Here is a 14,848-nt window from a genome sequence, read left to right on the forward strand (position 1 = left end):
ATTCCCAGAGACTCAAGGAGGGCTGCCCGGTTGGTGAAGGACTACCTTCAATCTAACAGGCTGGAGCTGGAATAGTGACAGAGGATTGCAGGAAGCTGTGGCCCTACTTGCTGGACTCTTGGGGTTATGCTCAATCAGAACACAGAGGACAGAGAGATGAAAAGATTTTTTTTTTTTTTTTGCGGTTTTTGGCTGGGGCTGGGTTTGAACCCGCCACCTCCGGCATATGGGGCTGGTGCCCTATTCCTTTGAGCCACAGGCGCCACCCAAGATGTTCTTTTTGCTGATAGAAAATGAAAGCACCAGGACCTTAACCTTAGGCTTGGGACTCCCATGAGTACTGTCGTCTTGCATATATTTATGGGGGTGGGGAAGGCTGCCTTCCCCATCGACTTGCCTAACTCCACATAAGTCCTAGGCAGAATGATGAACTCAGAAGTTTTTCTAAGTGATGGCCAGCTCTCCTTTCACTGCTTACTAGCTTCCCAAACTTTGGCTGGCCTTCTGAGGTCAGTGCAGGTCAGTGATGGTGAAGTGACAGAACATCAGAAATCTGGGGCACGAGGATGAGGCTGGGATGTCCACCACACTCAAGGAACCCTGCCCCACTCTGAGTTCACAGGAGGTGTCCAGATAGGCAGTTAGAAAGTTTAGAAAGTGTGATTCCATGGCAGTGATTCCACCATGAATTCACACCAGGCAGCAGCACTCAGGGAGTTGGCTATCTTTGCAGTACTTATGTTTATGAAAACATTTGTCAGAATTAGGGGGAAAATACCTAGTGGTTATCTCCAAAAATTATCAGTGAGACAGGAGGATAATTGTGAAGAGGCTTTGAAGCAAAGTTTACTTGCTCTTAGAAAAAGACACCAAGAAGATATAGGCCTCTCTCATCCTTCTGGATACTGTGGTGTGTATACATGGAATTACTGCAGCCGTCTTAATCCTATGAAGAGCTGGAACCTGAGGATGGCATCCCTTAGCCACATTATATAGCTAATGAATTAACCAATTCTGAAGCTGTCCTACCACTTGACTTTATTATGTGAGATTCATTCATTCATACAATAAATGCTATGTGAGTGCTAACCAACTCTCTAAGCATTGCTAAAGGAATTTGGGATACTTTAGAGGAGAAAAACGCAAAGATTGTTGGCCTTGTGGATTTTTTTTTTTTTTTTTTTGCAATTTTTTGGCTGGGGCTGGGTTTGAACCCACCACCTCTGGCATATGGGGCCAGCGCCTGACTCCTTTGAGCAAAGGCATTGCCCACACAAAGATTTTTTTTAAATTTCAGATTGACATGAAGGTACATATTATTAGATTACATTGTTCGTGTTTATAAGGTAGAGTCTGTGCTATAGTTCTCCTTTGCCCAAGAAGTGTGCTGTGTACACCCCTGTGTTGTCCCCATCAGGTGGGACCTTACTGAACCCTCTCCCCCGTCTTGAGTTTACTTGTAATTTTCTTTTGTGTAGGCTTGTCATTGTTAATCTACTAGTTTTAACTTAGTATTGAGTACATGGAATGCTTGTTTTTCTGTTCTTGAGATATTTTCCTAAGGAGAATATTCTTCAACTCCATTCAGGCAAATACAAGAGATGTAAAGTTTCCATCTTTTTATAGCTGAATAATATTCCCTGGCATCCATATACCACAGTTTGTTAATCCATTCATGGGTTGATGGGGACTTGGGTTGTTCTCACATCTTGGTGATTGTGAATTGAGCTCTGTAAATATTCTAGTGCAAACATCCTTATGATAACATTATTATTATTTTTTTAGAGATAGAGTCTCATTTCATCACCCTTGGTAGTGCTGTGGCATCACAGCTCACAGCAACCTCCAGCTCTTGGGCTTAGGTCATTCTCTTGCCTCAGCCTCCCGAGTAGCTGGGACTACAGGTGCTCGCATCAACACCCAGCTATTTTTTGTTGCAGTTTGGCCGGGGCCAGGTTTGAACTCACCACCCTTGGTGTATGAGGCCGGCACCCTACCCACTGAGCCACAGGCACCACCTGATAACATTATTTTTAATCACCGGGTAAGAGACATGAACAGAACCTTCTCTCCTAAGACAGGTGAATGGTTAACGAACACATGAAAAAATGTTCATCATCCCTAATCATCAAAATGAGAAATGCAAATCAAAGCCATCTTGAGATACTAACCCTAGTGAGAATAACCCATATCACAGAGTCCCAGAGCTGCAGATACTGGCAAGGGCACAGAGAAAGGGAGACACTCATGTGCTATTGGTGGGGTTGCAAACTAAACTGCCTTTTTGGAAAGAACTATGGAAAAATCCTCAGAGAGCTGAAAGGAGGCCTCCCATTGGATTCCACAGTCCCACTAGTCGGCGTCTACCCACAAATAAAGATTCTGACACCAAACTCAGAGAGAGTGAAGCACTTTAACTGCACCATGTTTGAAGACTGGGTGCCACGAATGTATTAGATTCACGACAACAGCTGGACGGAGTGAGCACCACTTCACGAGCAGTGTCCTCACGTAGAGCCAGGACTCTCTTACACAAATTTCTATAAGGAGCATAAGCTGCTTCCCTCACTCAGCAAGAGTTTCTTTACCACATTCTGTGTGCCAGGAGTGGTTCTGCGCACCCAGAATCTATCAGAGAACAACACATAAAATCCTTGCCCTGGTGGAACTTAGATTCTGGCCTCTTGTTCTCAATGCATTGAAGAATGTGGACTATCCCAGGCTTTGGGATCTTTGTTAAACAGCACATGGAGGTTCCGAAAGGACTTTTATCCCCTCTGAAGTTCTTCCTAATGGCTTGTTTTCAAAGATTAGGATTCTGCAAAAACAGGCATAGTTAAGATATTTAGCATCTAATCAGTGACTTACACTAGAGGGGATTATTCTATATTAATGAAAATCAATGACCTGTGAATCCAAACTTAATGAAGACTGATGATACGTGGGTGCAGTGTGGGTGAAGAAGTGATTCCTGTTAATAGGCCGGTTATGCTTAGCATGCTGCTACACAGTTGAATCGGACAGTTCTGTTAAATCATCGTCATCTTTGTTTATCCCCAGGAAATATGAAATGGGGCATGTTCTGAAATGCAGGACGGTCGTAGCGCTCTTTAATTACCTTCATGGTATAAAAGAAGCAACATGTGGACTTTTCCTGTTCCATTGCCTGCGTATGAGAACGTGTATCCAAATATATCACGTGGGAGAAAAGAGAGCTACTTCATTTCACCTAAATAATTAGAGCCGTTTTTGGGTTTGTGATAGCAGTGAGAAAATTAGTTTTCTCTGGATCTTTCTGAGAAGCAATCGAAGCCAGTGCTTTTCCATTGTATTCTGACTGAGCCAGCCTTCTTCCAACCTGGTTCCCCCCCCCCCCAAAGCAACAATAAATTAATAAATAAATTGCAGCAAATAAAACCTTCTGAGATTTTATTTAAGACTTGGTTGTGGCACTGCAAGTTCCCTAAGCAGTGTTTTCTAGACTTTGCACTAAAACAAGTTAGCATAAAATGAGGCCTATATATAAAGTGTAAAATAAAAATGTTCTCCCTCTGCATCAGGGAGTATATATCTATGGGTACAAAACAAATCAGTCATAATCCACAACTTAGAAACAGTCACTGCTGGGATTCTGATTTAGCCTCTAGTCTTTATAGAGTTCCATGTGCCCACGTGTGTGTACACACACGACTTAACGGGCACGTTGGTCCAGGCTCTATGTCGAAACCACGTGTTTCATGATATGAACCAATGTCCATATCCTACCCTGAACATTTCCTCAGGTCACTACACATTTTTCTAAAACATTTTTTTTTTAATTGCTGCATGGAATTTTAGAGTTATACATGCCCACAGTTTATTTACTCCATCACCTGTTTTGAGTATCTAAGTTGCTTTAAATAACTTAAATAAAACTTATCAAAGAGGCTTGGCATGGTGGCTCATGCCTGTACTCCCAGCACTGCGGGAGGCTGAGCGGGGAGGATGGCTTAAGCTCAGGAGTTGGACACCCAGCCTGAGTAAGAGCAAGACCCCCATCTCTACTCAAATAGAAAAACTAGCTGGGCATTGTGGGGGGCTCCTGTACTCCAGCTACTGGAGAGGCTGAGGTGAGAGGATCACTCAAGCCCAAGAGTTTGAGGTTGCTGTGAGCTATGATGTCACTGCACTCTACCCAGGGTGACAGAGTGAGACTGTGTCTCAAAAACAAACAAAAAGACTGTTAAGGATAAAACTTAGCTGTCACATTTAGAAAAATCCCCAAGTTGATACTGACTAAAAGTCACTCATGTTTTTCTTCCTCAATTCTTCACGTGTCCATGGCCACCTGCTGTCTAAGGAGAGGCTCTGGTCCAAGTCCAAGTCCTGACTCTGCACAGTTTGCACAGAGGTGAGGCTCTGGTCTGCAGAGGAGGCTGGGCTCTGTGGAGCCCGAGCATACAGTGGCTTCTAAAACCATGCACTGAATGTCCACAGCATTTGCAAAAAACAGTTAAAAATGATACTTACCAAAGAATAACTACTATCATTGATTTGATTTAGGGTAGAAAAAAAGAGAAAGAAAGGCTTTAAGTTTATCCTAGGAGCTGGAAATCAGAAAAAAAAATTAGAAAAAAATGCACATTTCCAAATAATCCCCATTGAGAACAGATGTTGAAGCCTGGGAAATGTGCTTTGACTTTCTGGGTAATCTGTTTATTTGGCCTATTGCTCCCTGGGCATTATTGGAAATTAGTTGACATTGAAATATGGTGCTGGTCTCGGAGTCGGAGGATCTGATCTCTGCCCCATCCTCTGCTGCATGTTGAGCAAGGGTCCCTGGATGATGGATTTCCCTCCCTGAGCTTCAAGCTACCTTATTGGTCAAATGGGATTTTAGAGCAACTTAAACAAGAAAATACCTGGAATAGACATAACAAAGTACACAATATCACACAACTGCAAAGAATCAGTGTTATGGCTAAGAATGCCTTAGGGGAGAAAGCCATGTGCTTTAAAATGGGTAAATTCCTGGCCCTGTTTCTCTACATTACCCACTCTCAGATCCTTTGTGAGAATGAATTGACTTTGGTTATCATAAAGCCTAGTAAGCTTTACGAATGAGGGAAAGAGGGAGAGAGGGACAGAAAAGGGAAGAAAGAAGAAAGTAAAGAACCAGAGGGGTGGGGCAGAGGAGAGGGAGAAAAGGGGGGTATATAGACTTGTTGGTGTTGGGGTGGCTGTGACCCAGAAGGCTGACAGGCAGGTAAGAATCTGGCTGCTGGCTGGGTTGCCCTCTTCAGCTCAGGACACCACTTGGTGCTCTGGTGAATAAAGCTTTGAGGTCTGTTAGTGGATACTGTCTGCTTGGCTGACACACCCTGCTGGTCTCCTGAACAGGATTCCCAAGCTTCTCCTCAATTCCTGTTTTCCCAGTGTGCTGTGAGATGAGCTGCACTAGGGCGACCAACTCGTTCCAGTTTGCCCGAGACTTTCCATACTGACCCGGAAGCCTTGGGGACCCTCGCAGTCCCAGGCAAGCCAGGATGGTTGGGCTGTCAGAGGTCAGAGTGAGGCTGTGGGTGCCCAGTGAAGCTGGTCAGATGGCTGCCTGTTTGAAAGTGAAGTTGCCAGAATCATCTGTACAATTTGCCTTCTCTCATGCTTGTAGAAATAGGCCACCCCAGAAAATTAGCACGATAGTGACTTTCAGTACATTTGGTTGACTTCAGAAGAGAGAGGGAGCCTGGTACCCATCTCTGCAGTAATTCAGAAGAGGGAAGGAACCTAGTGCTCATCTCCTCGATAATTCAGAAGAGAGAGGGAGCCTGGTGCCCATCTCTGCAGTAATTCAGAAGAGAGAGGGAGCCTGGTGCCCATCTCTGCCGTAATTCAGAAGAGAGAGGGAGCCTGGTGCCCATCTCCACGGTAATTCAGAAGAGAGAAGGAGCCTGGTGCTCATCTCTGCGGTAATTCAGAAGAGAGAGGGAGCCTGGTGCCCATCTCCGTGGTAATTCAGAAGAGAGAGGGAGCCTGGTGCCCATCTCCTCCGAAATTCAGAAGAGAGAGGGAGCCTGGTGCCCATCTCCGCCGTAATTCAGAAGAGAGAGGGAGCCTGGTGCTCATCTCCTTGATAATTCAGAAGAAAGAGGGAGCCTGGTGCCCATCTCTGCAGTAATTCAGAAGAGAGTGGGAGCCTGGTGTCCATCTCCGCAGCTTGGCCTGTGCCCTTCTACCACGCGGCCTTTGCCTCACCGAGATCTTGCCACGTATTGTTTATGTTTACAATGACCCCATGGCATCTGGCTACCTAGGCCCCCAGTGACAGTCCAGAAGAAATAAAAGGACTCTGGTTACCTCTTACTATACTTACAAGGTGAAGAACATTTTGTTCATTTATTCATTTAGCCCTTCTAAATGAATAGATGGGCCCTTCGTGTCTGTCACCATACAGAGTGTGGGGCCACGAGCAGTCCAGCCATAGACAGTGTTGTATGAAATGAGAACTGATCTGATAGAGACACACAGGGGATGCCCTGGAAATGTCTGTCCTGAAATCGACGGCTCTTACTGCCAGGAAGAAGCAAACACAAGACAGAGGGACACACGGCTTTAGGTCGTTGCTCCAGACGAATCTCCAGCAGTCTGCAAGTAGCTGTGGAGAAGCTGTACCTTCACGAATTCTGTGCTAGGCACTGATGGATATTAAAATTTATTTCAGGTTCCAAAGATTCTCAGAAACCATTTTGGAAGGCCGGCTTGCTCCAAGCATTAGAGGAACTTGAGTTTATTTTACTGACTCTGAATTAACTAAAAATCCATGATTTTTTGACCAAAAGTATTTGGGGCTGAACATGTTTTGGAAGTCAGAAATGTGAGGTTTGAGATCTGCATAGTGTATGCTGTGTTTGCGGGGCAGCGGCCGGAGGCGGAATCTATCCGTGATCTGTGACAGGGTGTGTGTTCACACTCCGGGCTGCCCGTGGGGACAGCAGGCCGCCTCCTGTGACTACAGGTCGGGTTTTGGCAATAGATGGATCTTGAGGAAACTTGAATTTCAGGGGTTTGTGTTTTTTCTGATTCAAATGAGGAATTGTGAATATATACTAATGAGTAACACGAAAGTTACCTAATAAAAGTTTATGTTGCCCAAGTCCATGTTCACAAAACTAATATTTCAAGGTGGCGCATAAGAAATGCCAGGGGAACTGTGCAGTCAGAAGATGCTTCCTAGGCTTAGAGGAGCAGGGCCCCTTCCCACTCAGGTTGTCAGGGCCTCACCGAGCAGGTGGGAAGGAGGTGCCCCTCCAGAGCAGTGCCCGGCTGTGTGGATGGGGTTGGTGCGGTGAGGCCAACCATGCTGGAAACTGACCACAGGTAGGTGGTAACACACCTCAATATATTTTTGAGTTTATTTGTTGGGAAAGGAATAATAATTGCTATTCAACCTCACCAACATTAACTTAGAATATTAGCTATTTTTAAAGAAATGTGTGTTTTGGCAAAACAGGAAAATTGATTAGGGCTTTTTTAAAAAGCAAGTAATTGGCTGGGCACAGTGGCTCACACCTGCAATCCCAGCACTTTGGAAGGCTGAGGTGGGAGGAGTGGTTGAACTCAGGAGTTTGAGACCAGCCTGAGCAAGAGTGAGACCCCATCTCCACTAAACATAGAAAAAATAGCTGGGCATTGTGGGGGACACCGGTGTCCCAGCTATGAAGGTAGCTCAGGCAAGAGGATCGCTCGAACCCAGGAGTTTAAGGTTGCTGTGAGCTAGGCTGACTACTCTCTAGCCTGGAACAACAGAGTGAGACTCTGTCCAAAAACAAAAAAGTGAGTAATTATTACTTCTTTCTATCTCATAGATAAATATGTGACATTTTATTTACTACCTACAGAAGACTAGTTTCACTGCTATTGGGTACATGACTTTCTTTTATGTGGAGATCTAAGAAAGGTTTCTTTAATAGTCATTTTCAGAGAAAATCTGGCAATATTTACAGCACCGGTTCTGACCTTGGCTGTGCTTTGCAAACATGGATCCCGGTGTGGGAGGAGGGAGGTTTAAAAAACATCCTGATGCCTAGTTCTCGGTCCTAGAGATTGGCTTCGTTTTAATCCATATTTAGGGATAGGTAGAGTCAATATTTTGCAATTGAAATGAAAATACGCAATGTGAAATTAAAATGAAAATTAATGACATACCAGCTGAAGCGTTCTGCTAAAAGCATGTTTTTAAATCAAAAGATAAAAACATGCTAAAAGCATGTTTTTAAATCAATTAAATCTGCACCCCACTTCGTATTCATTTTAATAGAATGACACACTTTTGCCAAAGAATATGAGTGTTATGGTTCCTGCACACACAGAGATTTATCATTAAAACCTGGAAACTGCTCTCCTCCCATGTAATTTCCATATTTGGCATCGAATCAAAGCTGTAAAGGGGAAAGAGCTTCTACAATTTATACTATCCCCACTCAATGGGTAGGTGTCAAAAAAATCCAGTTTTAAAATGGATTGTGACCCGAATTTTAACCTCTTGGAAACCGGAGACATGAGCTACTTGCCAAAGGTGGCAGGGCTTGGTCGGCAACCTGGATTTTCTGACTTTGAGTCAAGGCTGTTTGCATGCTGAGCTTTTGTTTGCCTTTAGAGACAGCGAGGGGATATAAACTGGGTTGTGATTGGTGGAGACAGTGGAAAACAGAAGCAAAAGAAAAATTAAACTTTCAGGCTGGGGATTATTCAGAAGGAGAAGCTGTAATAGAGACGTAGCATCAGACACTTTCCTCTGTGCAAGATAAGATGGTCCCATGTGATGAATATTCTATCATGCATCCCTCCTGCCAGGAAGTGGTGGAGAGGTATCCATTGGCAAAACCGACTCTGAAATGTTTTGTAGGGGTGAGTTTAGAGAAAGATAAATTACGCTTCAGGAGTCAACATTCATTCGGACTGTAAATATTTGATGTGTTTTCCATTACCATCAAAACAACAGGCAGCCATAAATCTTCAGAAATTGATAAGGATGCAAAAACCTTTGGAAGCAAGATCCAATTTCCTTGAGAAAGTGGAGGGAGGTCCTTTCACATACAGGTCAACTGCACATTTGCAACTTTTATTAGCACTTCTGAGTCACAGCGAAATGGTACCCAGTGGCTGGGATGGAAGGGCACGTCTGAGCTTTAATTCTACGCGGCAATATAGAATCAAATCTAGCAATGGGGCTTTTAGGAGGTATCCAAAAATAATACCATTAAGTTAAATGGTAAAACTGATGAAGTCTCTGGGTAGAGGGGGGGAAAGATTTCTTTGTTTCTTTAAGATACTGTCACAAAGTAGGCATTTCTTGAATTAAGATGTCAGAAAATATTTATTTCTATGTAAGTTATTTAATCTAAAAAATAAAAGCCCACATAAAAGTTATTTGAAAGTAGATTAATTGGTTCCCTAACTTGTTACGGGGAACGATAATTTCCATGGCTTTCATAGCTGCACCCTGCATTACAGAGGTGAAGGGCATGTGGGCAGAGTTGCTGTACTGTGACTAATGGACCGTGTGAGAATTTCAATATTGTCTTCTCCAAAATACTTGGATCAGAATTTTTTTCCCCAAAATTAAATGAAATTCTGTATGAAATACAAAGATGACAGGTCTAGGCAAAAAATTCCTTTGCTTTTTGAGAAGTGTGAAAACAGTCCTGGGGGATTCGGAAGGAACGTGGGCCTTGAGAGTTCAGGCTTTGGTTTTGAGACCCCCGGTAAGTCACTTGGCATTTCTGGAGTCTGTCCTCTGAGAAATGGGATAATAATCTGAGACACGGTCAGTCCAAGGATGGAAGCAACTCACCTTGTTGTGAAACATCGCAATTTATTTCTACTTTTCATTAGTAGGGTCCTTCAAGGGAGACTATTTTTCTGGACTGGAAATAACTCCAAGCCCACAGTGAAATGTGTTGGTTTAATGGCTGGGACTGTGCAAGCCCCAAACAGTGCTGTGTGCCTATTTGATTTAGATCAAATAGGCTAAGTAGATTTTTTTCTTTTGATCTTCAAAAAAAACTGAACTTTACACATCAATTTTAGCAAGTATGGGTTGAATATAACCTATCACAGTAAATAGAAATAACTGAATAATATTAGTATGATTTCTTCAATCATTACAACCCATGTCATTGAAAGATCTCTTTCTATCAATTAAACAAAGCTTTTATTTGTTGGTTATGTCCATTTATAGCATACAACTATCTGATTTATTCACCCAGAATCTTTTAAGTCATGATTAGCCAGTGTTGCCTACAAGTTTTAGCTTCATTTTGACTAATAGATCACTCCCTTAGGTCTGAGAATTTATTTTTAAAACCTTTACTTTTCTAGGTGGTGCCTGTGGCTCAGAAGGGTAGGGCACCGGTGCCATATGCCAGAGGTGGTGGGTTCAAACCCAGCCCCAGCCAAAAAAACCCTTTATTTTTCCCCTAAGGGATGGTTTCTTGAGCTATCAGATTTGGGTATAGCAATATGCAAACTCTGATCACAATGAATTGAGGATTTTAATTTGGGTTCCAGTTCAAAAATGAAGACTGTTAAGGTGATGCTTTGGACTGTAAGCTCTGGAATGAGCTTTCCTCTCCAGGTCCTAAGCAGAGGTGTACTCAGTAACACACTAACTGGGGCCTCTCTCCGCTCTCACAGCTGCGCCCCTGAGCTCCCTGAAGCCCCCGCGGGTGGACGCCGCGCCAGTGGTTGCATCTCCCTATCAAAGAAGAGACTCGGACAGATACTGTGGGCTCTGTGCAGCCTGGTTCAATAACCCTCTGATGGCCCAGCAGCATTATGACGGCAAGAAACACAAAAAGAACGCGGCCAGAGTTGCTTTGTTAGAACAGCTGGGGACCACCCTGGACATGGGAGAGCTGAGAGGTAAGGCCGACCCTCCTGATTCTGCCCCAGACTGGGCTTTCGCAGACAGGGCTGTGTTGTCACAAGCTGGGATGATTCTTGTTACTGCTTTGAGTATTAAGGAAAAAGTGAGGCTCACCCCTCCCCACATGGAAAAGGAAGAAAGAGAGAAAAAAGAAATGACAGAAAACTAGCATTAGAATAATTTTTTAGAAAAGCACCTGTCCATGAACCCAATATTTTTCCCTTCTGCATTACCTTTAAACAGCTTCTCCAGCAACTGCTTTTGTAGAGAAGCAGTATGAGAAAAGATGCTAAAAAGGCCAGATAGCAGTGCGGCAGTTGTGGCTCAAAGGAGTAGGGCGCCAGCCCCATATGCTGGAGGTGGTAGGTTCAAACCCAGCCCCGGCCAAAAACTGTAAAAAAAAAAAAAAAAAGCCAGATAGCATTATCTCATATTAAATTGGTATGCTTTTACAAATTCAGTCAAAATAAAGCAAGAACATGACCCTGTTTAATGGATTAAAGTGATCCAAGCCCCTTTAAGAGAAGTATGTGGGAAATTGCCATACAATGATGCTGTGTGTCACTCTGCGTGTGTCACTCTGTGGTCAACACCTGGCCCTGACCCTGCCCTGACAGGTCTTTCTCGACTACTGGAAAAACATACATCAGTGGAAGGTCACGGGGGGCTTCCCAGAGACGTGGGAAGATCAGCCCTGTGGTTTCCAACGCAGGAAGCTCCTCCAGACCAATTTGTAGGACTTAATCGCCATGTTCCATCATCTGCCCCACGTCAGCAGGTTTTGACCCCCTGAGCATTTTGATCAGCATGATGTTGGCCGTGCAGGGGTGGGACAATATCGCACACTCTGTGTTTCTGATCTCACTAAATGAGGGATTTTACTTTGTGTCCCCATTCAAAAATGCATTTTCTCAGAGAAATAATTCTGCAAAGGGGTGTTATTAAAACTATACCCCAGATCTGGAATCAGTTAAGTAATCATATACAGGCTGGCCGGGCATCTCCTTCCTAACAGGTGTAAGCTCTAGATAGCTCAACTGTCAAATCAATTTTGAGAGAACAGCCTGAATCGAACCTGGGTTCTGCATATAAAAGCTGTAATTCTTGTTACCATAACCTGTCTGTGAACCTCTCAGAAGGATAATTATTATAGTAATACAACAGGAAGTGACCTGGTATGATTCTTGACAAAGTAAGTGGGTTGAAAAGATCAGGAAATGTGAGCTCAGAGGAGAGACAGGTCACTGCTCAGTATGTTGATTGAGGGAGACTTCACCAAGAAGAGCTTGAGCTGGAACTAGGACTGTGTGTGGCTTTGTGGCGATGAGAAGGCGTCCGTTCAGTGACAGGATCATTTAGACAGAGCAGAGAAACAGGAAACGTGGAGACGTTATTTTGTCACCGGGAAATTTTCTGCTGCAGTATGGATTTAAGTTCGGGGGTCCGTGACTTCATCTGCAGAGCCTGATTAGTGATTGATATTTTTCTCCAAAAATACATGATTAAAAGCAACAAATAACAGCAAACACTAAAAAGCTGGGGGGGGGGGGTTGTGGCTGTTTTCTAGCTATAGAAAAACAACATGGGGCTTCATACTTCAGCACAGTGAAAAATCTCATCACAGGAGCTTTTGAGTCGTTGATGCTTCTGCTTTTGGTTGGGGGATTTCTTATGTTCTCAACCTGTGTCGTGTTAAAAAATAGGGGCAGGGTGTCTCCATCACTGAAGGCCTCGCCACAACTCCCCTTTACTGGCGGATAACGAGTGAGCTCAGAGGCTCCTTCACAGCAGGGCACTGAGGGAGAAAAATAGGGCTTTATTTATGTTTGGTGCCAGATATTATGACTTGAGGAAAAATTATTCCTAGAGCACATTCTTCTTGTCTATTTTGAATTATCAGTGCTGCATCTTTTATGTACAACTACGTCTTAATGACTCGGGCGTCAGAATCCTGTAACATTTTGAGCAGCTTTTCTTTTGTACAAAAACGGCTGCTCTTTGACGTGATAACTCACTGTGACTCAGGAGCAGGAGGAATGTGGTGAGCACTGAGCACAATATCCTTGAAACAACCTTTTCATCCACTCCAGGTGACATCCGGATACATATTCATTCAAGCGTTAAATATCGCAGAATCTTAGAGAATCAAGCAGCTGTGGTAAACCAGCACTTATTAGAACACACACACACACATGCACTTTTATTCCTGGAATGCCTCTAGTGTATTATATGATCTATCAGTTTATAAAGGCTAAAGTATTAATCTATAAACAGAGGCGTGTCCATAACTCTTTAACAGATGGCCTCGGGCTGGTGGGCGGTGTCGCTGGAGGCTCGATGGCCTTTCCCTTGTCGCACTTTTCATGTTGTTGAAACATCATATCATTTACTTATTTTTTATAGTTACCTCTATTTTCTTTCTCCCCACTCCTGCTACAGATTGTTATTAATAGCAACTTAAAAGCAAACCTATGTGTCTGTTTTTCTCACTGATGTGTTCAAAACCCTCAAATAGTAGCCAACACATAGTAGGTACTCAGAATGAATAAACAGAGAGATCCTGGGGAAAAAATCACCTAAAATTCTATATCCTTACCTGTAGCAGACCATCTAGCTCATGGGTGGACAGGAGAAATGAGAGTTAAGCTCGGAGCACTCTGTAATTATAAGAAACACCATTAACTGCTTGGTAACGTGACATCTTGGTGATAAGGGCATGGGGAGGGATTCTCCTAACACGCAAGGAGACAAGGACATCAGCAGCTGGCAGGCTCTACCTATACCTGTGGTACAAGTAGCCACGGGATCACATCTATAAGTAGTTGCAGAAGGAAGTCGGGCAGCGAGCATTCTTTCACGGACCACTCACTTCGATTCTTTTGCTTCTACCCACAGGGCGTCTGCCGAGGCCTTTCTAAGAAGACTGCTAAGAATTACTTTCTTACTAACACTGTTTCTCTCCCTCCAAGGTGGTTTCTCTCTCTCTCTCCCTTCTGCTAAAGCGAATAAGCCCTCAGGCACCTAAGGGTAATTGTTCCTGAGCAAGTTAGCATAGGCGTCTGTGTCTGGAGGATAGATAAGCCGGGCCAAGACCTGGACAGTCCTGGGCCCCAACAAGGGGCAACAAGGATGGGATAGTGGACGCCACTGGCACTTAACAATGGCAATCATTTTCAGGTGGTGCCTGTGGCTCAAAAGAGTAGGGCGCCAGCCCCATATACTGAAGGTGGCGGGTTCAAACCTGCCCCTGCCCAAAAACTGCAAAAACAAACAAACAAAAAAACAATGGCAATCATTTTCACTTATAAAAGAATCTTAATTGAATACTTTTATGCAAAATTATTTATGATTCTGTTCTTCCAGTTTTTTTAAATAATACATATTTTATTCACAGTCTATGCAGAGATACCAGGCCTTGGAGTTAGATGAGTTTTGATGGTGCAGACACCTGTGTACCTCACACCTGTGTTAAGACGTGTGGCTTTTCCATCACATGTGCTCTCCTGGTCAGTCCCCACCATCAGTTCCAGGAACCACTGTTCTCATTTTCCATCATAGATTAGTTTTGCTTTTTCTAAAGCTTTGCATAAATAGAATCATAAAGTATGTATTTCTATGCATCTGGCTTCTTTCCATAGCATATTATTTTTGAAATTTATCCAATTACAGCAGATAATCCTTTTTTATTACTGAATAGTATTCTGCTAACAAAAAAATCTGTAAATTGTCTATTTTCCTCTTGATGACTTTTGGATTGTTTTGGTGCTATTTGGAGTAAAGCTTTTGTGAACATTTATGCACTTTTTCAGAATCTTATCTAGTCATCTAGTTGTTCCCATTGTTATCATTGTGTTCCATGTCCTATCTCAAGGTCCTTGCCTTGTGTTCCATATCCTATCTGAAGGTCCTTGCCTTGTGTTCCATGTCCTATCTCAAGGTCCT

General features: G+C 43.4%; 1 protein-coding gene across 1 annotated transcript in view; it reads left to right on the top strand.

Moving 5' to 3' along the window:
• Positions 1-14,848, top strand: part of ZMAT4 (zinc finger matrin-type 4) — a 350,346-nt gene that overhangs the window by 258,833 nt on the left and 76,665 nt on the right. The window contains exon 5 of the mRNA XM_003801079.2: positions 10,675-10,902. Within this exon, the coding sequence (XP_003801127.1) occupies positions 10,675-10,902 (228 nt within the window). The remainder of the gene's footprint in view (positions 1-10,674; positions 10,903-14,848) is intronic.

Source organism: Otolemur garnettii, unplaced genomic scaffold, assembly GCF_000181295.1.
Source record: "Otolemur garnettii isolate 467f Iridium unplaced genomic scaffold, OtoGar3 scaffold00197, whole genome shotgun sequence".
Taxonomy (NCBI): domain Eukaryota; kingdom Metazoa; phylum Chordata; class Mammalia; order Primates; family Galagidae; genus Otolemur; species Otolemur garnettii.